The 22,864-nt window shown below is 40.2% G+C and overlaps 1 protein-coding gene across 1 annotated transcript in view; it reads left to right on the top strand.

Moving 5' to 3' along the window:
- Positions 1-22,864, top strand: part of ITGAM (integrin subunit alpha M) — a gene marked incomplete at its 5' end in the record, with an annotated part of 48,405 nt that overhangs the window by 4,887 nt on the left and 20,654 nt on the right. Inside the window, 10 exons of the mRNA XM_080830587.1 lie at positions 204-307; positions 616-686; positions 832-949; positions 7,915-8,045; positions 8,495-8,640; positions 9,652-9,805; positions 10,820-10,970; positions 11,612-11,685; positions 19,696-19,825; positions 20,427-20,569. Coding sequence (XP_080686713.1) covers positions 204-307; positions 616-686; positions 832-949; positions 7,915-8,045; positions 8,495-8,640; positions 9,652-9,805; positions 10,820-10,970; positions 11,612-11,685; positions 19,696-19,825; positions 20,427-20,569 — 1,222 coding nt within the window. The remainder of the gene's footprint in view (positions 1-203; positions 308-615; positions 687-831; positions 950-7,914; positions 8,046-8,494; positions 8,641-9,651; positions 9,806-10,819; positions 10,971-11,611; positions 11,686-19,695; positions 19,826-20,426; positions 20,570-22,864) is intronic.

Here is a 22,864-nt window from a genome sequence, read left to right as displayed (position 1 = left end):
CCTTCTCCTTCCATGATTTAAAATTTTCCAATTTTTTTCTTTGCGGAGTCTTCCTCCTATTTCTGGGGAATTGGGAAATACCTGTGAGGGTTGTGGTTCCTCACTTTCCTCTGGTGGCCGAACTTCCATGATCTCTTTCTCTCCTCACACATCAGAGTTTGCTCTTGTCCCTGTGGTGATTTGTTCCTATCTCACCTCCCCAGGTTTGTTGTTGGCGCCCCCCAGGAGATAAAGGCTGCCAACCAAACAGGTGGTCTCTACCAGTGTGACTACAGCACGGGCAAGTGTGAGTCCATCCACTTGCAGGGTGAGTCACTGCCCCTCCCTGGGACCCAGGGCTAGGTTTCCACCTGTACATACACCTGAACTTTCCAGGAATTCCTTTTGCTTTGGGGGTGTGTTATAGAGGCTCAGGTGTTCAGCTCCCCAGCCTCTGTGTGTTTACAGACTTGACCTCAGACATCCTCAGGTACTCCCATCATGTTCCTTTCCTAGGACTTGGGTTCCTTCTTGAACTGTCAGGTCTCCATGTCTCCCAGGTCAAAGTGACCTCTGTTCACCTTCACAGAGCCCCTTTTACTCCCCAAAGATGACCATGTATTTATGTCTCCCCAGCCCCCCTGGAGGCAGTGAATATGTCTCTGGGCCTGTCTCTGGCATTTGCCACCAACCCTTTCCGACTGCTGGTGAGTTGTCCTGGGTCATGGGAGTGTCCTGAGGGAAGGAGTTGGGGGTCCATGGCTGCTGGAGCTGTGGTCTGTGGAGGGTGGAGGTACTGGGGTGAAAGGACAGGAAGCGGGAACAACCCCTCCCACCTGCAACCTTCCCCAGGCCTGTGGCCCCACTGTGCACCAAACTTGTAAGGAGAACACCTATGTGAATGGCTTATGCTTCCTGTTTGGATCCAACCTATGGCAGCAGCCCCAGACTTTTCCATCAAAGCTCAGAGGTAAGTGGCTTTTGGCAGAAACTGCAGATGGGCAGTGTGAGGGAAAGGGGAAGACTGGGAAGGGCAGAAACTACAGATGGGCAGTGTGAGGGAAAGGGCAGGACTGTTTATAGCTTGAGTGGTGTCTTAGAGGTCTAGGTGCAGAAGCTGGAGGGACTGGGCTCCAGTAGAGAAGGTGGGGGGGAGATGTGAGGGTCTTCAACTTTAAGAAAAGTCCTGAGAGAATCCACCAAAATCCTAGAGGAGTACAGAGGTAGTAACCTCTTCAGCTTCAGCTATAGTAACTTCTTTCAAGACATGTCTCCAAAGGCAAAGGAAACAAAATGAAAAAGAACTTTGGGGCCTCATCAAGATAAAAAGTTTCTGCACATGAAAGGAAACAGTCAACAAAACAAAGAGGTAACCCATGAAATGGGATAAGATACTCACAAATGACACTACAGACAAAGGGCTGATATCCAATCTATAAAGAACTTCTCAATCTCAACACCCAAAAAATAAATAATCAAGTCAAAACATGGGCAGAAGACATGAACAGACACTCTCCAATGGAAGACATACAAATGGTTAATTGACACATGAAAAAATGTTCATCGTCATTAGCCATCAGGGAAATTAAAATTGAAACCACACTGAGATACCACCTTACACCAGTTAGAATGGCAAAAATTAACAAGGCAGGAAACAAATGTTGGAGAAGATATGGAGAAAGGGGAACCCTCTTATGTTGTTGGTGGGAATGCAAGTTGGTAAAGGCATTTGGAAAACAGTATGGAGGTTCCTCAAAAAGTTAAAAATAGAGCTAACCTAATGACCCAGCAATTACACTACTGGGTATTACCCCAAAGATACAGATGCAGTGAAAAGAAGGGCCATATGCACCACAATGTTCATAGCAGTCATGTTCACAATAGCCACTCTGTGCAAAGAGTGAATATGCCCTTCAACAGATGAATGGATAAAGAAGATGTGGTCCATATACACAATGGGATATTACTCAGCCATCAGAAAGGATGAATATCTAACTTTTGCATCAACATCGATGGAATGGAGGAGATTATACTGAGTGAAGTAAGTCAAGCAGAGAAAGCCAATTATCATACGGTTTCACTTACTTGTGGAACATAAAGAATAGCATGGAGGACATTAGGAGAAGGAAGGGAAAATTGAAGGAGGGAAACTGGAGGGGGAGATGAACCATGGGAGACTGCGGACTCTGAGAAACAGGGTTTTGGAAGGGAGCGGGGTGCGGTGATGGGTATTAAGGAGGGCATATATTGAAAGGAGCACTGGGTGTTAACAAGTAAACAATGAATCTTGGAACACTATATCAAAAACTAATGATGCACTGTATGGTGACTAATATAACAATAAAAACTAATAATAGAAAAGTCCTGAGATAGCTACTCATCTTTGTGAGATGATTTCGCCCCCCCCAGCCCCTGCCGTCATCCTTAGAGTAAGTGTCTAAGTCTCCTGATTATAGCCTTTGAAGCTCTCCCAACATTATTATTTCATCCACTGTGCTCCAGGAACCCTGGCTGCCTTTCTTCTCCAAGAATGACACAAAGTTGTCCCTGCCTCAGGGCCTTTACTATTCCTCCAGGCTGGAATGCTCTTCCCTCAGATCTTAGCTCACAACCCATTACTGTCATCTCTGCTCAAATGTCATCTCTCCAAAGAGGCCTTTCCTGAGTGGCTCTTATAATCATTTCCACCATTACTTCCTACCACGTTGTTATACTTTACCATCTTCATATCTGTATATACATATTTTGTTTATTTTCTGTGTTTTCTTCTAGAATGTAGGCTTCATGATAGCAGGGATACTGCTTACTTTTGTTGATTGCTCTATGCTCTTGTATCTATTGCTACTTAACAAATTGCCCCTAAACTTAGCAGCTAAAAACAATAAACATGTATATTACTGTTCCTATGAATCAGGAATCTGGGCATGGTTTAGCTGGGTGCCTCTGCCTCAGGTTTTTTCATGAAATTGAAGTTAATCTGTTAAATTGGAGCTGTGGTCTCATAAAGGCTTGAATGGAGGAAGAAGATCCATTTCCAAGCACATTTACAAGATTGTTGAACTGAGGACCTCAATTTTCACTGGTTGGTGGCTGGAGGTTTCTCTCAGTTGCTTGTCACATGAGGTCCCCCATAAAGCAGCTTACAACTGCTCCCCCTGGAACAGTTGACTTCCCTCAGAGTGAGTAAACAAGGGAGTAGGAGAGCAAGAGAGAGAGAAAACGCCCAAGAAAGAAATTAGTCTTTCCATAATCTAATCTGAGAAGTAATAGTACATTACCTCTGGCATCTTATGTTCCTTTGAAGTGAGTAAAAAAATCCATCTCCCACTCAAGAGAAGGTGACTATGTAAGGGTGTTATTTCTAGGAGGTGAGAACCTTGTGCACCATCTTGGTGGCTGCCTACCATATCCTTGTTCCCCAAACATTTGTTGATTGATAGAGAGTGAGTGAGAGTGACCAAATCTTTTTTTCGAGCTGCTTTCTGCCACTTACTTCTTCAATTGCTTGGCCATCCTTTTACTTGTTTTCAAGTTGAGTCTGTTAACAAAGGCAGATATGTGTTTCTTTTATAGTTTTTTCCCCCCTCAAGCTCTGCTCCTTTGTACTTTACTCTAAACAGATAACCTTCCTTCCTTCTTCACAAAGAAAATCAAGGTTGCCAGGGATGAACTCCCTCTACTTACTCCTTCTTCTTGTTCAAATTTTTGCAATGGTACCACCCTTGGCAGTGTCTCACTGGTTTTAGAGGGAGACCTAACTGTCCACCTTTCCATGAATCACTCTTCTATCTGGGCTTTTGAGGCTTTATCATATCACCAACTCGAAGCCCACATCCTCAATCATCATCTCTCCAGGGCTTAAATTTCTCCCCCTCCTTTGAATGTAAACATACTCATGCTTACCTATATCTTAAAAAAATCAACCACCAGAATTGATAGCATTGAAAATAACCTTTCCTCTCCCTGGTCTTCTCCACATCTTCTGCTATTTCTCCTTTCCTTCACCACCAAACTTCTTGTAAGTTTCTCTCATCTTATTTCTATTTCCCCCATATCACCATTCTTCACCCTCTGAAATCTGGCTTCTGTCCAACCATCATATAAATCTTCCTCTTACAGATGGCATTTGTGATTCCCTAAATGCCAAATCTCTATCCTGTCCTCATGTTTACTGACTCCGATGTGACCTACAGATCATCTCTTCCTTCCCTAAACACCTTGGCTCCAGATTTCTCCCTTCCCCTGTCCTCCCTTCTTCTCCTATCCCACTTCCCCTTCCCACCCACCTCCTCCCCTCTCTTGCACTCTCCCTCCCCTCCTTCCTCTTGCTTCTTCCCCTGTCAAGGCTTCTGCTAAACTTCATCTCCAGGCCATCTTCCTCTGCCACCTTTGCATATGTAGGTAGGGGTACCAGGTTACAGCTTCTGTTCTTGTCCATGTGTTCTTCTTGCCCAATTGCATTCAGTTCTGTGGCTTCAGCTCTTACCCTCACATTGCTCTCTTCAGTCCTCACTCTTGGGATTCCATACTTTTCTTTTTAAAACACATTTTCAGCTCTTTAAAAATTATTCAGAATTCAAACAACACTCAAGCACATAACACTTCTCTCTCTTGGTTCCCCCAGCCTACGTTTTCTTCCTGGCATTCAACCACTGCTACCAGTTTCTTGTGTCTTCTGGTAATACTCTATATTCACAAACATATACATATCTATAATCTTCATTTTGTACCACAAATGGTAGCCTGTTGTACACACTTGATTCTTTTCATTTAACATATCTTTGAGATTTTCAAAATTTTTTTCTGGTTAATTTTCTTTGTATATGTTCTATACAGATATTAGAATCTGCTTATCTATTTTTGAAAAGCCAATACTTTTTGGGGTAATTTTATTTTTTCAAAGATAATACAGTTAAATTGGCCTTTTTTCTTTTAGTATACACTTCCCTGAATTTTAAGGTATGTATAGATTTTCATTAAAAGACAACATGAACATGGGCTGCCTGGCTGGCTCAGTCAGTAAAACATGTGACTCTTGATCTCCAGGTTGTGAATTCCAGCCCCATGCTGGTTGTAAAGATTACTTAAAGATAAAATCTTTTTTCCAAAAAAGATTTTATTTATTTATTTGTGTGTGAGAGAGAGAGAGAGAGAAAGTGCACAAGCAGGGGGAGCAGCAGGCAAAGAGAGAAGCAGGCTTCTTGCTGAGCAAGGAGCCCAATGCAGGACTCCGTCCCAGGCCCCTGGGATCATGACCCAAGCCAAGGACAGATGCTTAACTGACTGAGCCACCCAGGCATCCCTAAATATAAAATCTTAAAAAAAAAAAAAAACCAACATGGACAGAATACAAGAGTTCTGTTACTCCCCTAAAAACACTCTTCACTCTCTCTCTCTTTTAAAAAGTATTTTATTTATTTATTTGACACAGAGAGAGCGAGTCTGAGCAGGGTGAGTGGCAGGCAGAAGGTGAGGAAGAAGCAGACTCCCCGCTGAGAAGAGAGCCCAACATGGCGCTCTATCCCAGGACTCGGGGCACATGACCAGAGTTGAAAGCAGAAACTTAAGTGACTGGACCACCCAGGGGCCCCTCAGTGCTATCTCTTTATAGTTAGTTGCTCTCTCCCTCTCCATCCTAGCCCTTGGCACTCACTGGTCTGTTCTCCATCACTATTTAGTTTGTCATAAGAAAGCTACATAAATGGAATTATAACCTTTTGAGATTGGCATCTTTCACCAGCGTAATGTATTTGCATCCATGTTGCATCCATTGTTCATCCATGTTGTTGTGTGTATCAGTAGTTCTTTCCCTTTTTATTGCCAAATAGTATTCCATTGCATAGATTTACCATAATCCCAGAACACAGTCTGTTCACACATTGAAAGATGTTTGGGTTGTTTCCAGTGTTTGGCAATCATGAATAGAGTGGCTAGAAACTTTTCATTGCTACAGTAATCTTTCTAAATACAAAAAAGATCACCTCACCTCCTTTTCTAAGAAAACTTCTGTGGCTTTCCACTGCCTAAGGGACAAAGTCTAACTTTTTTGGGGGGATGGAAAGGCCCTTCCCAACTTTCCTCTGCTTAATGACATAGGCTTATCTGCATTCTCTTCACATAGATTGATTTTAGTAGAGCCATTTCAATCCCTCAATTCTGCAGAATTATTTTAAGTTCATTTCCTTTGTATCAGTCAGGGGTTTGACTGGAATAGATGGTACACTCCAGTTAGAATAATTTGAGAAGGTTTTATTTACAAAGGGACTAATTTTAAAGGTTTGATAAAGTGTTAGGGAACTACAGTGGATGATCCAGGAACCCAGGGCAAGCAGCAGCAGAGCTGTTACCACTCCTAGACTGATTGGACAAGGAGAGGGAGAAGTAACCAGATTCAGAAGGAGAGAGTTGTGTGGAGTGTGCCTCCTTGAAGGAGCAGTGATTTTCCACTGAGGGCCACAGCTGGCCCAAAGCAACCCTCCACGAAGGGAGTAAGGGGAGAATACTCTGATCTCACTCTTCCCTCCCTCCAGTCTTCTACTGAGGCTCCTAATTGGGCAAATCCAAGTAGAAATCAGAGGCAAAGGAATCCAGAATGCATGTGGTTTATGTGGGCTGACTTCCTGGGGTACAGAGCAGATTGGAGGAGGGTAGAAAGTGGATTTGGGGCTGGGGACAGAAAGGAGGAGGATATCTAGCATATTGTTGTATGTGGTGTTTCTTTTTTCCTGTAATTTATTTCTCCCTTTGTATTTCTAGCAAATTATTTCTCCTTCTCAGAGTTAGCTCTGATACCACTACTTTTCCTGACTTCCTTGGGCAGAATTTACCAAATTTTTCCACACTTCATCCATATTCCAAATTGTATTAAACAATATTCAAGTTTATTAAACAGATCTTAAAAAGCATTATAAAATGGTTAACTTTCATCAACATCAAGGTTTATTTTGCCCCCAAATTTTGCATATAATTGAACTTTTTAATATGCTAACACCTGCTGAATTGATTCTACTATAGATTCTAAGGCTTCAGTTTCTTCCTGCAAATTTTTCTTTGCTTCTCCTAACATTTCTTGTGTTTATTCTTGTGAATGGCTAATGAAAACATCACAAAATTGATAAGGAATCATTAAGCAGCAGTCATCTATCTACAAGTATGATGTCCTTACAAGCATCTTTAAATTTCGTAGTTTTCTTTTTTACTTCTATTTCTTCCTTCAGCTATGCGAATCTACTTGTATTCATGAAAATTTGTTTATCTTTTGTTGATCTTCAAAAGTAACATTGGCACTGTGGAAAGAACCAAGATGCCCTTCAATGGACGAATGGATAAGGAAGATGTGGTCCATATATACTGTGGAGTATTATGCCTCCATCAGAAAGGATGAATACCCAACTTTTGTATCAACATGGATGGGACTAGAAGAGATTATGCTGAGTGAAATAAGTCAAGCAGAGAAAGTCAATTATCATATGGTTTCACTTATTTGTGGAGCATAACAAATAACATGGAGGACAAGGGGAGATGGAGAGGAAATTGGAAGGGGAGATGAACCATGAGAGACTATGGACTCTGAAAAACAATCTGAAGGATTTGAAGGGGCAGGGGGTGGGAAGTTAGGTGAGCCTGGTAGTGGGTATTATGGAGGGCACATATTGCATGGAGCACTGGGTGTGATCCATAAACAATGAATTCTGTTACGCTGAAAAGAAATTAAAAAAAAAAGTAACATTGGCATCTTCTGGCAGATTCCTTCTTCATGGTGGCTGTGATCTTGAGATTGTGTCCATGTTTTTATTAAGCTTGGAACATGGGTTGGATATTGTTTACCTTTTATTTTAACTTCTTAGCGGAGAGCAGACATACAAAAAAATGAATGCATTTAGTTAGTGCATGTACTAGTACTTAATTAGTTCATCCTTTCTTTTGTTCCCCAAGAGTGCCCTCGGCAAGACAGTGATATTGCCTTCTTGATTGATGGCTCTGGTAGCATCATCCCGAGTGACTTTCAGCGGATGAAGGCCTTTGTCTCAACTGTGATGGATCTATTCAAGAAGTCCAAAACCTTGGTGAGGGCATATGGGTAGGTTAGGAAATAGCTCATAAAAGGTTGGCAAATACATGGCATCCAGGTCTCCACTTTCCCTTTTTACTTCTATTACAGACATTGCTAAATTGCAAATTGATCATGGTTTTCTTTCATGATTCTTTTTCCTGCTCTGTCTGGATGCAGCCTCAGCTTCTTTCAGCCCTCTGTATAGCATACGACTCTGACTCATTGATAAGGGTTGATATGGGAGATAAAACTCACATATCATCTCTGGGTGAGTTCTAGTACTTAGAAGTGGGAGCTGATGGAAGATCTCTGTCCTGGTGAGGCAGAAGGATTGGGGACAGTATAGAATTTGGAGGGATTTGGAGACTGGAATGTTTCAAGATCTATGTAGACCTTCCTGGGACATGGGTAAGTGTGAGGAGAGTCATCTTCTCTAATGTAATGGCAGATGCCTGTTCCCAGTTTTCTTTGATGCAGTTCTCTGAAGACTTCCAGCTTCATTTCACCTTCAATCAGTTCAAGAAAAACCCTGACCCAGAATTTCTGGTGAAGCCAATAAGACAGCTGTATGGGAGGACACACACTGCCACAGGAATCCGCAAAGTAGTGTAAGATCTTTGCTTGGGAATAACATGGAGGACATTAGGAGAAGGAAAGGAAAAGTGAAATGGGGGAAATCAGAGGGGGAGACAAACCATGAGAGTCTGGGGACTCTGAGAAATAAACTGACAGTTTTAGAGGTGAGGAGGATGGGGATATGGGTGAGCCTTGTGGTGGGTGTTAAGGAGGTCATGTATTACATGGAGCACTGGCTGTTGTACATAAACAATAAATCTTGGAACACTACATAAAAAACTAATGATGTATTTTATGGTGACTAACATAACACACACAAAAAGATCTTTGCTTAGGGTGGAAGGAGGAGGTGATTTTTTTTTTTTTTTGCTGGGATTTGAAGAATGAAGGGGCTTATTCAGACAGGGATGGGGTAAAGGACGTGAGTAAAGGTGGAGGAGAGACTCTGCTTGGTACACTCATGAAATACAAGTTGTGAGTAAAGGTAGGACTGAGGGAGAGATGTGAGGGTAAGGTTAGAGAGAGGCTGCAAAGATCATTTGAGGCCAGGTCACTTAAGGCAACTGAAAAGTGAGTGGGGCTCTACTGAATGTTTTAAGCAGTGAGGAGATGTCACCATATCTTGTTTTGGAAGTTCACTCTGATATGATGTGATGTGTGTATGTGTGTGTAGAGGTGAGGGTGGGGGTTGGGACAGAAGTTCAGGAAGATGAGCTAGAGAGTTGTTGAAGCAAACCAGGAAAGGTTTGTGAAAGCCCAATTAAGCTTAAAAATTTGTTTTAATTTAAGGGTATAATACTCAGTTAAAAAATCAGTTTATGCAAAAGTATATAAAGGCAGTGATGCTTTCCTTTCCTTCCACTCTTCTCCCTTCTCTTGGTGCCTTTCCAGGTATTGGGGCAACCACAACTCAATGTTCATTCCAGGGGAGCCTAAACCTCTCTTAGCTGCATCTGTGCCTGTGACTGCTGACATTCCCTCCCTAGCATAACGAGTATCTCTGCCTATTCACATTTGACTTTTCTTTCCTCTTCCCTGGACAGAAGAGAACTGTTTCACAGTAGCAGAGGAGCCCGGGAGAATGTCTTTAAGATCCTAGTTGTCATCACAGATGGAGAAAAGTTTGATGATCCCTTGGATTACAAGGATGTCATCCCTGAAGCAGACAGAGAGGGGATCATTCGCTATGTCATTGGGGTAGGAGATGTGGCTCTCTGGCCTGATGTTTCTGTGGAGGGTTTCTGTTTGGATATACCTTTCCTTCAGTTTGAAAATATCCCTAAAACCAAGGTGGGCCAAGGGGCACTGCTAGCCCATATGGGCCTATATCAGTTAAGTGTAACAAATTAGAATTCAGTCTTTGAAACAAATGGTTCTGTAGTTCAGCTGGGGAGTTTTTCTGATTTTGACTGGCTCACTCTTATATCTGTATTCATTTGAAGGTTGGTTGGCAGCTTTGCTGATCTTGGCTGAGTTCTCTCCATTTCTGAGGGTTTCCAGTTATGTCTGTTTGCTGGACTAGAATGGCTGGGACAACCGGAGTAACCTGGTTCTTCTGCTCCCTGTGTTATCCTTCTGTGTGCTAGCCTGGACATGTCCTCATGGTGAAGGCAGGGGAACAAAAGAGCAAATGGAAATGTTGCAAACACTCTTTGAAGCCTCTGTCTGCATCATTTATGATAATATCCATTAGCCAATGGATATTAGCAAGATGCATGGCTGCACCCAGAGATGTAAGCAGGGTAGATTACTCTGCCATGAGTGAGAAGATATGGCAAAATTCTGAGGAGAAAGAGCTTGGATATAGGAACAAGTAAAGAGTTCAGATCATCATTGTAGTCAAACTACCACATTACCTTGTATGATAGAAAAAGGTATCATCATTGGTGCATGGTTTGACAAGTAGGAAACCTCTTCATATAGAGGAAAAGACTCTCTTTATTCTGGGGAGAGGTCAGCCCCAAACCAGTAGGCATGGCACAGCAAAGGAATCAAAGGCTGTATTTCAGCTCTTAATAACTTCCTTGACAGAATACCCCATGCAGTGCATAATCTGTTTTACTCAACTTGGTGGCCCTGTCCCAGGGGCCTTATGGTGCATTCCCTCATTTGACATATTCTGTTTCAGAATCTTTTCCTTCAATATTTTTTTTTGCTGGATGAGACAACTAACTCCAGATGGTGTCTGATTGTCACTGTCCTTGGTAACAGGTGGGAGATGCTTTCAATAGTCCAAAAAATCGTGAAGAGCTTAATATAATTGCATCCAAGCCTTCTCGTGATCATGTGTTCCGGGTGAATAACTTTGAAGCTCTGAAGACCATTCAAAACCAGCTTCAGGAAAAGATATTTGCAATTGAGGGTAAGCTAAGGTTCTGCATTCCTGCAGCAGCTCCAGAGGCAGTCCTTTACACTCCAACATGCATTTCTCCTTTAGAAACTAGAAATTCCTTACCCTTGGTATCTTGACTCTTAGGATTAATTCAACTCTCTCCACTTCCCCTAGTTCCCAGCAACTCTGGCCTCACTTGGTCATTTCCTCTGAAATCAAAGGATCTGGACTTTATCTCTACTTTGCCTTGGCTATAGACTGGAAAATTGGAGGGTAGGGGAGCCAAACCTCACACACTATTTTTCCAAGAATTTGGATATGTTGCCAATATTTGTGTGTTTGTTTCATTGCTGAATCTCCAGTGTTTAGAATAGTGTCTGGTACATAGAGGGTGCTCAGTAAATGTTTACTGATTAAGAGAATTTAAAAAAACTGGGGGAGGGTTCATATACAGTCTGGATTTATGGTTTGTCTTAAAAAGTTGGAGCATTAGACTGCATTCTCATGTGGCAAAAACCAGTTTTAGCCAAATAGCTACCATCTTTATAAAAGGGGTATATACTTTCTAATTCAGCACAGCAGCCATCTACGTCTCCTTTTGTCTGGTCACCATAGCATTTGAGTTCCAGCTCTTCTGCTTTCTTTATTATAGAAATCTCTCCTCCTCACAGGTACTCAAACAGGGAGTACCAGCTCCTTTGAGCATGAGATGTCTCAGGAAGGCTTCAGTGCTGCCATCACCTCTGTAAGTGGTCCTTCATTAAATTGGGATTGGGCAAGAAGTTTGGTGGCTTTTATCTGCAATAGTACTTGTTGGGAGGCATTTCTTTGATGGGGAGCAGTGGTCCCTTTTCTTTTCCTTTTTAATCCTGTTTGTTTTTTTTTTTTGTCGTCATTGAGGATATATGACACAGATATGGATATATGATAAGATTTTAGCTTCAAGGGGCGCCTGGGTGGCTTAGTGGGCTAAAGCCTCTGCCTTTGGCTCAGGTCATGATCCCAGGGTCCTGGGATTGAGCCCCACATTGGGCTCTCTGCTCAGCAGGGAGCCTGCTTCCTCCTCTCTCCCTGCCTGCCTCTCTGACTACTTGCAATCTCTGTCTATCAAATAAATAAATAAATAAAATCTTAAAAAAAAAGATTTTAGCTTCAAGTATACAACATAAGGATTTGATATATGTGTATATTGTGAAAAGATCACTACAATAAGTCTAATTAATATGTATCACTACATATGTTACAAAAATTTTTTCTTTTGATGAAAACTTTAAGATTTATTTTCTTTTTTTTAAATTAAAGTTTAAAAATTCTTTATTTAAATTCAATTTAGTTAACATATATTGTATTATTAGTTTCAGGGGAGAAATTTAGTGATTCATCAGTTTCATCTAGCAATCCTTAGTTTGTTTCCTTAAGCTCAGCATCTCAGCATCTCTTTGCTACCCTCTCTATTTTCATCTTATTTCATTTTTCCTTGGCTCCTTCCCTTCCCCTATGTTCATCTGTTTTATTTCTTAAATTACACATATGAGTGAAATCATATTGTATTTGTCTTTCTCTGACTTATTTCACTTAGCATAATACTCTCTATTTCCATCCATGTCATTCCAAATGGTAAGAGTTCATTCTTTTTGATGGCTGAGTAATATTCCACAGTGCATCTTCATCCATTCATCTGTCATGAGACATCTGGCCTCTTTCCACATTTTGGCTACTGTGGACATTGGTGCTATAAACATTGGGGTTCATGTGCCCGTTCAAATCACAATGTTTGTAAATACCGAGTAGTGCAGTTGCTGGGTGTAGGGTAGCTCTATTTTTCACTTTTTGAGGAAACTCCCTACTGTTTTCTGGAGTGGCTGCACAGTTTGTCTTCTCACAAACAGTGTAAGAGGGTTTCTCTTTCTTCACATCCTTGCCAACATCTGTTGTTTCCTGAGTTGTTCAATTTAACCAGTCTGACTGGTGTGAAGTGGTGTCTCATTGTGGTTTTGATTTGTATTTCCCTGATGCCCAGTGTTGTAGAGCATTTTTTTAATGTTCTGTTAGCCACCTGGATGTCTTCTTTGGAAAAGTGTCTATTCATGTCTTCTGCCCATTTCTTGATTGGATTTTTGTTTTTTTGAATGTTGAGTTTGATTTTTTTTTTTTGATAAGTTCTTTATAGATCTTGGATACTAGCCTTTTATTTGATAAGACATTTGCAAATATCTTTTCCCATTCCATAAGTTGCCTTTTAGTTTTGTTGATTGTTTCCTTTGCTATGCAAAAGCTTTTCATTTGGATGAGATCCCAATAGTTCATCTTTGTTTTTGTTTCTCTTGCCTTTGGAGATGTGTCTGACAGGAAGCTGCTGTGGTTGAGGTCAGAGGTTGCTGCCTGTGTTCTCCTCTAGAATTTTGATGGATTCCTGTTTCACATTTAGGTCTGTCATCCGTTTTGAGGTTATTTTTGTGCATGGTATAAGAAAGTGATACAGTTTCATTCTTTGCATGTTGGTGGCCAGTTTTCCCAGTACCATTTGTTGAAAAGACTCTCTCCATGGGATATTTTTTCCTGCTTTGTCAAAGTTGAGCATAGAGGTGAGGGTCCATTTCTGGGTTCTCTATTCTGTTCTGTTGATTTATGTGTCTGTTTTTGTGCTGGTACCATACTGTCTTGATGATTATAGCCTTGTAATATGGCTTGAAGTCTGGATTGTGATGCCTCCAGCTTTTTTTTTGTTGTTGTTGTTGTTGTTTTCTTTTTAAACATTCCTGTGGTTATTCAGGGTTTTTCTGGTTCCATACAAATTTTAGGATCATTTGTCCCAGCTTTATGGAAAATGCTGATGTTATCTTTTATTTTTTATTTTTTTATTTTCAGCGTAACAGTATTCATTGTTTTTGCACCACACCCAATGGTCCATGCAATCCGTGCCCTCCCTAATACCCACCACCTGGTTCCCCCAACATCCCACCCCCCACCCCTTCAAAACCCTCAGGTTGTTTTTCAGAGTCCATAGTGATGGCATCTTGATAGTGATTGTGTTACATGTGTAGATTGCTCTAGGTAGCATAGACATTTTAACAATATTTGTTTTTCCGATCCATGAGCATGGAATGTTTTTCCATTTCTTTGTGCTTTCCTCAATTTCTTTCATAAATATTTTTTAGTTTTCAGAGTACAGATCCTTTACCTTTTTGGTTAGGTTTAATCCTAGGTATCTTACAGTTCTTGGTGCAATTGTAAATGGGACTGATTCCTTGATTTCTCTTTCTTCTGCTTCATTGTTAGTGTATAGAAATGCAAATGACTGATGTGCATTGATTTTATATCCTGCAACTTTGCTGAATGCCTGTATCAGTTCTAGCACTTTCTGGTGGAGTCTTTTGGGTTTTCTGCAGAGAGTATCATATCATCTGCAAAGAGTTCTTCTTTGCAGATTTGGATACCTTTTATTTCTTTTTATTGTCTGATTGCTGGTGCTGGGTTTTCCAGTATTATTTTGAACACCAGTGGTGAGAAGGGGCATCCCTGTCATGTTCCTGACCATAGGGGAAAAAGCTCTCAGTCTTTCCTTGTGGAGGATGATATTCACTGTGGATCTTTCACATATGGCTTTTATGATGTTGAGGTATGTTCCTTTATCCATAAACAGTGGAGAGTTTTAATCAAGAAAGGATGCTGTATTTTGTCAAATGTTTTTTCTGCATCAATCGAGAGGATCATATGGTTCTTGTCCTTTCTTTTATTAGTGTGGTATATTTTGTTGATTGATTTGTGGATGTTGAACCACTCTTTCAGCCCAGGAATAAATACCACTTGGTCATAGTGAATAATCCTTTTAATGTACTGTTGGAACCTATTAACCAGTATCTTGGTGAGAATTTTTGCATTCATGCTCATCAGGGATATTGGTCTGTAATTCTTTTTGGTGGGGTCTTTGTCTGGTTTTGGGGTAAAAGTAATGCTGGCCTCATAGAAAGAGTTTGGAAGTTTTCCTTCCCTTTTTATTTTATGAAACACCTTCAGAAAAATAGGTATTAATTATTCTTTAAATGTTTGGTGGAATTCCCCTGGGAAACCATTTGGGCCTGGAGTCTTGTTTTTTGGGAGGTTTTTTATTACTGCTTCAATTTCCTTGGTGGGTATAGGTCTCTTCACATTTTTCATTTCTTCCTGTTTGTTTTGGTAGTTTGTGTTTCTAGGATTGCATCTATTTCTTCCAGATTGCTTAATTTGTTGGGATATAGTTGCTCATAATATGTTCTTATAACTGTATTTCTTTGGTGCTTGTTGTGATCTTTCGTCTTTCATTCATGATTTTATTTATCTGGTCTTTCTCTTTTCTTTTTGATAAGCCTGGCTAGGGCTTTATCTATCTTACTAAGTCTTTCAAAGGATCTGTTCTACTATTTTTTTAAACTTATATATCATTGATTTTTGTTCTAATCTTTATTATTTCTCTTGTCCTGATGGATTTAGGCTTTGTTTCCTGTTCTTTTTTCCAGCCCCTTTAGGTATAAGGTTAGCTTGTGTATTTGAGACTTTTCTTGTTTCTTGAGGAAGGGCTGTATTGATATATACTGCATCCCAAAGCTTCTGAACTGTAGTGTTTTCATTTTCATTTACTTCCATGTATTTTTAAAATTCTTCCTTAATTTTCTTGTTGACCCATTCATTCTTTAGTAGGATGTTTTTTAACCTCCATATATTTGTGTTCTTTCCCAAGTTTTTCTTGTGGTTGTCTTTAAGTTTTAAAGCAATGTAGTCTGATTATATGCATGATATAATCTCAGTCTTCGTGTACCAGTTGAGAACCTGATTTGTGGCCCAGTAAGTGAGATATTCTGGAGAATGTTTCATGTGCAATCAAGAAGAATGTGTATTCTCCTGCTTTAGGATGAAATGCTCTGAATATATCTGTGAAGTCCATCTGGTCCAGTGTGTCATTCAAAGCCCTTGTTTACTCTTCGATCATCTGCTTGGATGATCTGTCCATTGCTGTCAGTGGGGTGTTAACATCCCTTACCATTATTGTATTATTTTAAATGTGTTTCTTCAGTTTTGTTATTAATTGGTTTATATAGTTGTCGGCTCCCAAGTTTGGGGCATAAATATTTATAGCTGTTAGATCTTCCTGTTGGATAGACCTTTCTATTATGAAACAGTGTCCTTCTTCATCTCTTATTACGGTCTTTGGTTTAAAATCTAGTTCTCTGATATAAGGATTACTACTCCAGCTTTCTTTTGAAGTCCATTTGGATGATAGATACTTCTCCACCTCTTGCTTTCAATCTGGAGGTGTCTGTGGGTTTAAAATGAGTCTTTTATAAGGAGCATATCAGTGGGTCTTTTTTTTTTAAATTAAATTTGATATCCTGTGTCTTTTTTTTTTTAAGATTTTATTTATTTATTTATTTATTTGACAGATCACAAGTAGGCAGAGAGGTAGGCAGAGAGAGAGAGGAGGAAGCAGGCTCCCCGCTGAGCAGAGAGCCCAATGTGGGGCTCGATCCCAGGACCCTGGGATCATGACCTGAGCCAAAGGCAGAGGCTTTAACCCACTGAGCCACCCAGGCGCCCCATCCTGTGTCTTTTGATAGGAGCATTTAGTCAATTTACATTTAGATTAATTATTATTTAAAAAAACTATTCTATATGTTTTTCTCTTTCTTTCTTTCTTTCTTTCTTTCTTTCTTTCTTTCTTTCTTTCTTTTTTAACATTTATTTATTTATTTGACAGAGGGAAAGCAAAAGAAGGCAGAGTGTCAGGCAGAGGGAGAGGGAGAAGCAAGCTCCCACTGAGCAGGGAACCCAATGCGGGGCTCGATCTCAGGACCCTGGATCATGACCTGAGGCAAAGGCAGATGTTCAGTAACTGAGCCACCCAGGCACCCCTACATTCAGATTAATTATTGAAAGATATGAATTTAGTGCTATTGTATTATCTGTAAAGTTGCTATTTCTGTAGATTGTCTCTGTTCCTTTCTGGTCTTTGTTACTATTGGGCTCTCTCTTCACTCAAAGGATCCCCTTTAATATTTCTTGCAGGGTTGGTTTAGTGTTCACAGATTCCTTTAGTTTTTGTTTGTACTGAAATTCTTTATTTCTTCTTTCATTCTGAATGACAGCCTTGCTGGATAAAGTATTCTTGGCTGCATATTTTTCCCATTTAGCACATTGAATATGTCATGCCAGTTCTTTTTGGCCTGCCCTGTCTCTGTGGGCATGTCTGCTGACAGCCTTATGTTTCTACCCTTGGAGGTTAGGGACCTCTTGTCCCAAGGTGCTTTCAGGATTTTCTGTTTATCTCTGAAATTTGAAAAATTCATTATCATATGCTGATGTGTTGACCTATTTTTATGGACTTTTTTAGACTTGAATGCCTGTTTCCTTCTTTTATGGACTTGAATGCCTGTTTCCTTCTTCAGATTAGGGAAGTTCTCAGCTATAATTTGTTCAAATAAGCCTTCTGTCCCTCTCCCCTGCTCCTCATCTTCTGGGACCCCTGCTATCAAGCTGTTACTTCACTTTATGGAACTGCTGAGTTCTATTTAAGTATGCCTTTGTTGTTCAGTAGTTTTCTTTCTCTTTTTCTCTCTTTTTAGAAGATTTTATATTTATTTGACAGACAGAGAGAGAGTGAGAGTACAAGCAGGGGGAGCAGCAGGCAGAGGGAGAAGCAGGCTCCCTGAGGGAGCCTGATGTGGGAATCGATCCCAGGACTCTGAGATCATGATGTGAGCTGAAGACAGATGCTTAACCACCCACCCAGGTGCCCTCTTTCTCTCTTCTTTTCAGTTTCCTTATTTTTTGTCATTTTATCTTCTATATCACTGAGTTGTTCTTCTGCCTCATTCATTCTAATTTTTATAGCCTCCATTTGGGACTGGTTCTTGGTAATAAGATTTATTTTCTTAGCAATTTCAAATATACATTATAGTTTAGCTAACTATACTCACTATGCTTTATATTGCATCCCTGCATTTATTTATTTAATAACTGGAAATTTGTTTTTTTTTTTTTTAAAGATTTTATTTATTTATTTGACAGAGAGAGAGACAGAGAACACAAGCAGGCAGAGAGGCAGGCAGAGAGAGAGGAGGAAGCAGGCTCCCTGCTGAGCAGGGAGCCCGATGCGGGGCTCGATCCCAGGACCCTGAGATCATGACCTGAGCCGAAGGCAGCGGCTTAACCCACTGAGCCACCCAGGCGCCCCAATAACTGGAAATTTGTACCTTTTGACCACCATCACCCATTTTGCCTACCCTCCCAACTCATTGCCTTTTGCAACCCCCAATCTGTTCTCTGCATCTATATAATTCAGTTTTGTTTTGTCTTTAGATTCCACATATAAGGGAGATCATACCCTACTTGTCTCTCTCTGACTTATTTTGCTTAGCATAATGCCTTCAAGGTGGGTATATACGTGTTGTCACAAATGGCAGGATTTTCTTTTTTATGGCCAAATAATATTCCATTGTATTATATATCACATTTTCTTTATTCATGCATTGATGGATAGTTAGATTATTTCCATATCTTGGGTATTTTTTAATTTTTAATTTTTAAATTTTTTCAGTGTTCCAAGATTCATTGTTATGCACCACACCCAGTGCTCCATGCAATACATGCCCTCTTTAATACCCACCACCAGTCTCAACCATACCCCCTATTCTCCTCCCTTCCAAAACTGTCAGTTTGTTTCTCAGAGTCCACAGTCTCTCATGCTTTGTCTCCCCCTCCAATTTCCCCCAATTCACTTTTCCTTTCCTTCTCCTAATATCCTCCATGTTATTCCTTACGCTCCACAAGTGAAACCATGTGATAATTGACTGTCACTGCTTGACTGATTTCACTCAGCATAATCTCCTCCAGCCCCATCCATGTTGATAGAAAAGTTGGGTGTTCATCCTTTCTCATGGAGGTGTAATATCCCATTGTATATATGGACCATATCTTCTTTATCCTTTCATCTTTTGAAAAGCATCTTCACTCTTTCCACAGTTTGGCGACTGTGGCCATTGCTGCTATGAACATTGGGGTATAGATGGCCCTTCTTTTCTCTACATCTGTCTCTTTGAGGTAAATACCCAGTAGTGCAATTGCAGGGTCATAGGGTAGCTCTATTTTTAATTTTTTGAGGAATCTCCACACTGTTTTCCAAAGTGGCTGCACCAACTTGCATTCCCACTAACAGTGTAAGAGGGTTCCCCTTTCTCCACATTCTTGGCTATTGTTTTTTTAAATTATTTTTTTCAAGATTTTATTTTGAAAGAGAGAGTGAGTGAGTGTGAGTGGGGGAAGGGGCAGAGCCAGAGGGGGAGAATCTCAAGTGAATTCCATGCTGAGCATGGAGCCAAACGTGGGTCTCAGTCCCACAACCTCAAGACTATGACCTGAGCTGAAATCAAGAGTTGAATGCCCAACTGAATGAGCTACCCAGGGGTCCCTGTGTCTTGGCTATTTTAAATAATGTTCATGAACGTGGGATATCTCTTGAGTTACGGTTTTCATTTCCTTTGGATAAATACTCAGAAGTAGGATTGTTGGATAATTTGGTAATTCTATTTAAAAATTTTTGAGGAACCTCCATTCTGTTGTCCACAGTGGCTGCACCAAATTGCTTTGGCTATTTGGGGTCTCTTGTGGTTCCATACAAATTTTAGGATTGTTTGTTCTATTTCTGTGAAAAATGCTATTGGAATTTTGATAAAGATTGAGCTGAAGTTGCAGGCTGCTCAATCATGTTCTACCCTGTTCCCAGAATGGTCTCTTGCTAGGTGCTGTGGGAAGCTTTGACTGGGCTGGTGGAGCCTTTCTTCATGTGTCAAATGATAAATTTACCTTCATCAACACAACCAGGGTAGATTCAGACATGAATGATGCTTACTTGGGTAAGTGGAAAGGGCAGGGTAATTTTAAGAAGTGGTCAGGATAGGGCCTAATTCAATTAACATATTGGCTCTTTTGTGGATCCTTGGAATAACTGTAAGGACAGAAATTTCAAAATTTCAATTAAATTTCAATTGAAATTTAATTATGTTAACAAAGGAGAATATTGTGCAGGACAGAAATTTTTGTAATTTCAAAATTTCAATTTAAATTTCAATTGAAATTTAATTATGTTAACAAAGGAGAATATTGTGCAGGACAGAAATTTTTGTAATTTTGTAAATATTGTGTAAGGACAGAAATTTCAAAATTTCAATTTAAATTTCAATTGAAATTTAATTATGTTAACAAAGGAGAATATTGTGCAGGACAGAAATTTTTGTAATTTTGTAAATATTGTGTAAGGACAGAAATTTCAAAATTTCAATTTAAATTTCAATTGAAATTTAATTATGTTAACAAAGGAGAATATTGTGCAGGGTCCAGTTATCCCAACCTACTAAGCATGGGGCTACTGCATTGCCCCTACTTAAGGGATAGGTCTCTCAGAGGGAGCAGGGTCTGTGAAGGAAACACTTACCTTCTCCAGATCACCATCTTCAGGTTATGCTGCTGAAGTCATCTTGAGGAGCAGGGTACAAAACCTGGTTCTTGGTGCACCTCGATATCAGCACACTGGCCTGGTGGTGATGTTCAGAGAGAGTGCTGGTACCTGGGAGAACAGTGCTGTTATCAAGGGCAGCCAGGTAAGTGCAGAGCACTTCCCTAATACTCTTTGAACTTCCCCATGATCCAGCAACTATGAGGTCAGACAGGCCACCTCAGAGGAGGAGTTCAGACCTACTCCAGCTAAGCCCCTGAGCAGCCCCAGGAGTTTGAGTTTTTGAGTATCACCCCTGCAGAAGTGGTATGAGAGGCAAAAATTTCTAGTTCAAATTATCTTTGCAAATTCCTGAAATAGTACTGTGCTCATGACGTTGTGTCTGTAGTTCTGTGTGTATTCCTTTAATTTTCATCACTGGTTTGCCAGTAATTAATGCATCATATGTGGATGAAAGCAGCTTAGTCTGTTTTTCATAATTCTTTGCGATTACTCAAATTCTTCAAATGGTCTTTTCATAGGTTTTATCAACACAAGTTGACTGTTGATGACATAAGTGCCTGACACATACAAGGAGTGGGGTGGGGGAGAATGTGTAGGGGAGTTCCAGGAAGTCAACTGTGGATGTGATACTACTTCTCTGTTTTGTGTGTGTAGTCCAAGATCACAGGGAGAAGGATAGCTAGTGAACTCCTTCACCACACACAGGTATTACACATGCAAATTATAATCAAGGGTGATAAATACTTAAACTGGGACAGTCTGAGTGTTATGAGAGCAAATGGGAGGGGCATCCACACAAGAGTATTGGGGAAGGTTTCCTGGAGAAAGTGATAGTTAAGGTGGAAGAACTAGAGAAGTGAAGAATGGGGAAATAAAGCACCAAAGAAGGGAGAGAGCAAGAGAGAATTCAGGGTGTGTATATTGGGGTTGAGGGAGTGTGGGTGAATACACTGGGAACAAGGGCAAAAAAAGATCAATCTCAAATCTATCCACTCCCTCCATTTCTACTGAAATCAGCCTGGTCCAGGCCATCATCATTTTTCCTGTGGACCTAGCTGTAGCCTTGCTGGTCTCTCATAGTCTCATGTTGTCTCCCTCTAATCCATAGAGGGAGGGTGAACTTTCCGAATGAGAAACTGTTTATATCAATCTGCAGTTTAAAACTCTTTATTGACTACAGACCAATATTTAATAAAAATTTAAGTCTATACAAATAGTACTTATAAAAAGGATAATACATCATGATCAAGTGTGGTTTATCCCAGGAATGCAAGGCTTGTTCAGTAGTGCTGAGAAATGGGCAAGCTGATTCTAAAATTCATATGGAAATGCAAAGGACACAGAATAGCCAAAATAATCTTGAAAGAGAAGAATTTCCAATTTCAAAACTCACTACCAATCTACAGTAATTAAGATGGTGTGTTACCAGCAAAAGGATAGGCCTACAGATCAATGGAATGGAACGGACAGTCCAGAAATAAAGCTATATGTCTGCAATCAATTGATTTTTGACAAAAGTACCAAGTTCATTTAATGGGGAAAAGTAATCTTTCAACAAATGGTTCTGGGCCATTTGGCTATCCCTACCTCATGATATAAAAAAATTAACTCAAAATAGATCAAAACCCAAAGGTAAGAAATAAAGCTATAAACCTCTTAGGAGGAATCACATTAATTTTTGTAACCTTAGATTTGGCAGTGATCTTTTCCCACTTTTCTGGATTTTTAAAAATTTAAAATCAATTAATTAATATAGAGTGTATTATTAGTTTCAGGGGTAGAATTAGTGATTTGTCAGTTGCATATAATACCCAATGCTCATTACATTAAGTGCCCTCCTTAATGTCCATCACCCAGTTACCCCATACCCTCCTCCCACCTCCCTGCCAGCGACTCTGAGTTTGTTTCCTCAAGTTCAGCATCTCTATGACTTGCCTTCCTCTCTGATTTCATCTTTATTTTTCCCTTCCTCCTCCATGTTCATCTGTTTTGTTTAATAAATTCCACACATCACTGAAATCATATGGTATTTGTCTTTCTCTGACTTATTTCACTTAGCATAATACCCTCTACTTCCATCCATGTCATTCCAAATGGTAAGAGTTCATTCTTTTTGATGGCTGAGTAATATTCCACAGTACATCTTCATCCATTCATCTGTCACGAGACATCTGGTCTCTTTCCATATTTTGGCTACTGTGGACATTGGTGCTATAAACCTTGGGGTTCATGTGCCCATTCAAATCACAATGTTTGTATCCTATGGGTAAATACCGAGTAGTGCGGTTGCTGAGTGTAGGGTAGCTCTATTTTTCACTTTTTGAGGAACCTCCCTAGTGTTTTCTGGAGTGGCTGCACCAGTTTGCATTCTCACCAACAGTGTAAGAGGGTTTCTCTTTCTTCACATCTTTGCCAACATCTGTTGTTTCCTGAGTTG

Source organism: Martes martes (genome assembly GCF_963455335.1).
Source record: "Martes martes genome assembly, chromosome: 18".
In the NCBI taxonomy this organism is placed as follows: Eukaryota; Metazoa; Chordata; class Mammalia; order Carnivora; family Mustelidae; genus Martes; species Martes martes.
Note: the sequence above shows the minus strand (reverse complement) of the source record. Positions and strands in the feature narration are given on the sequence as shown.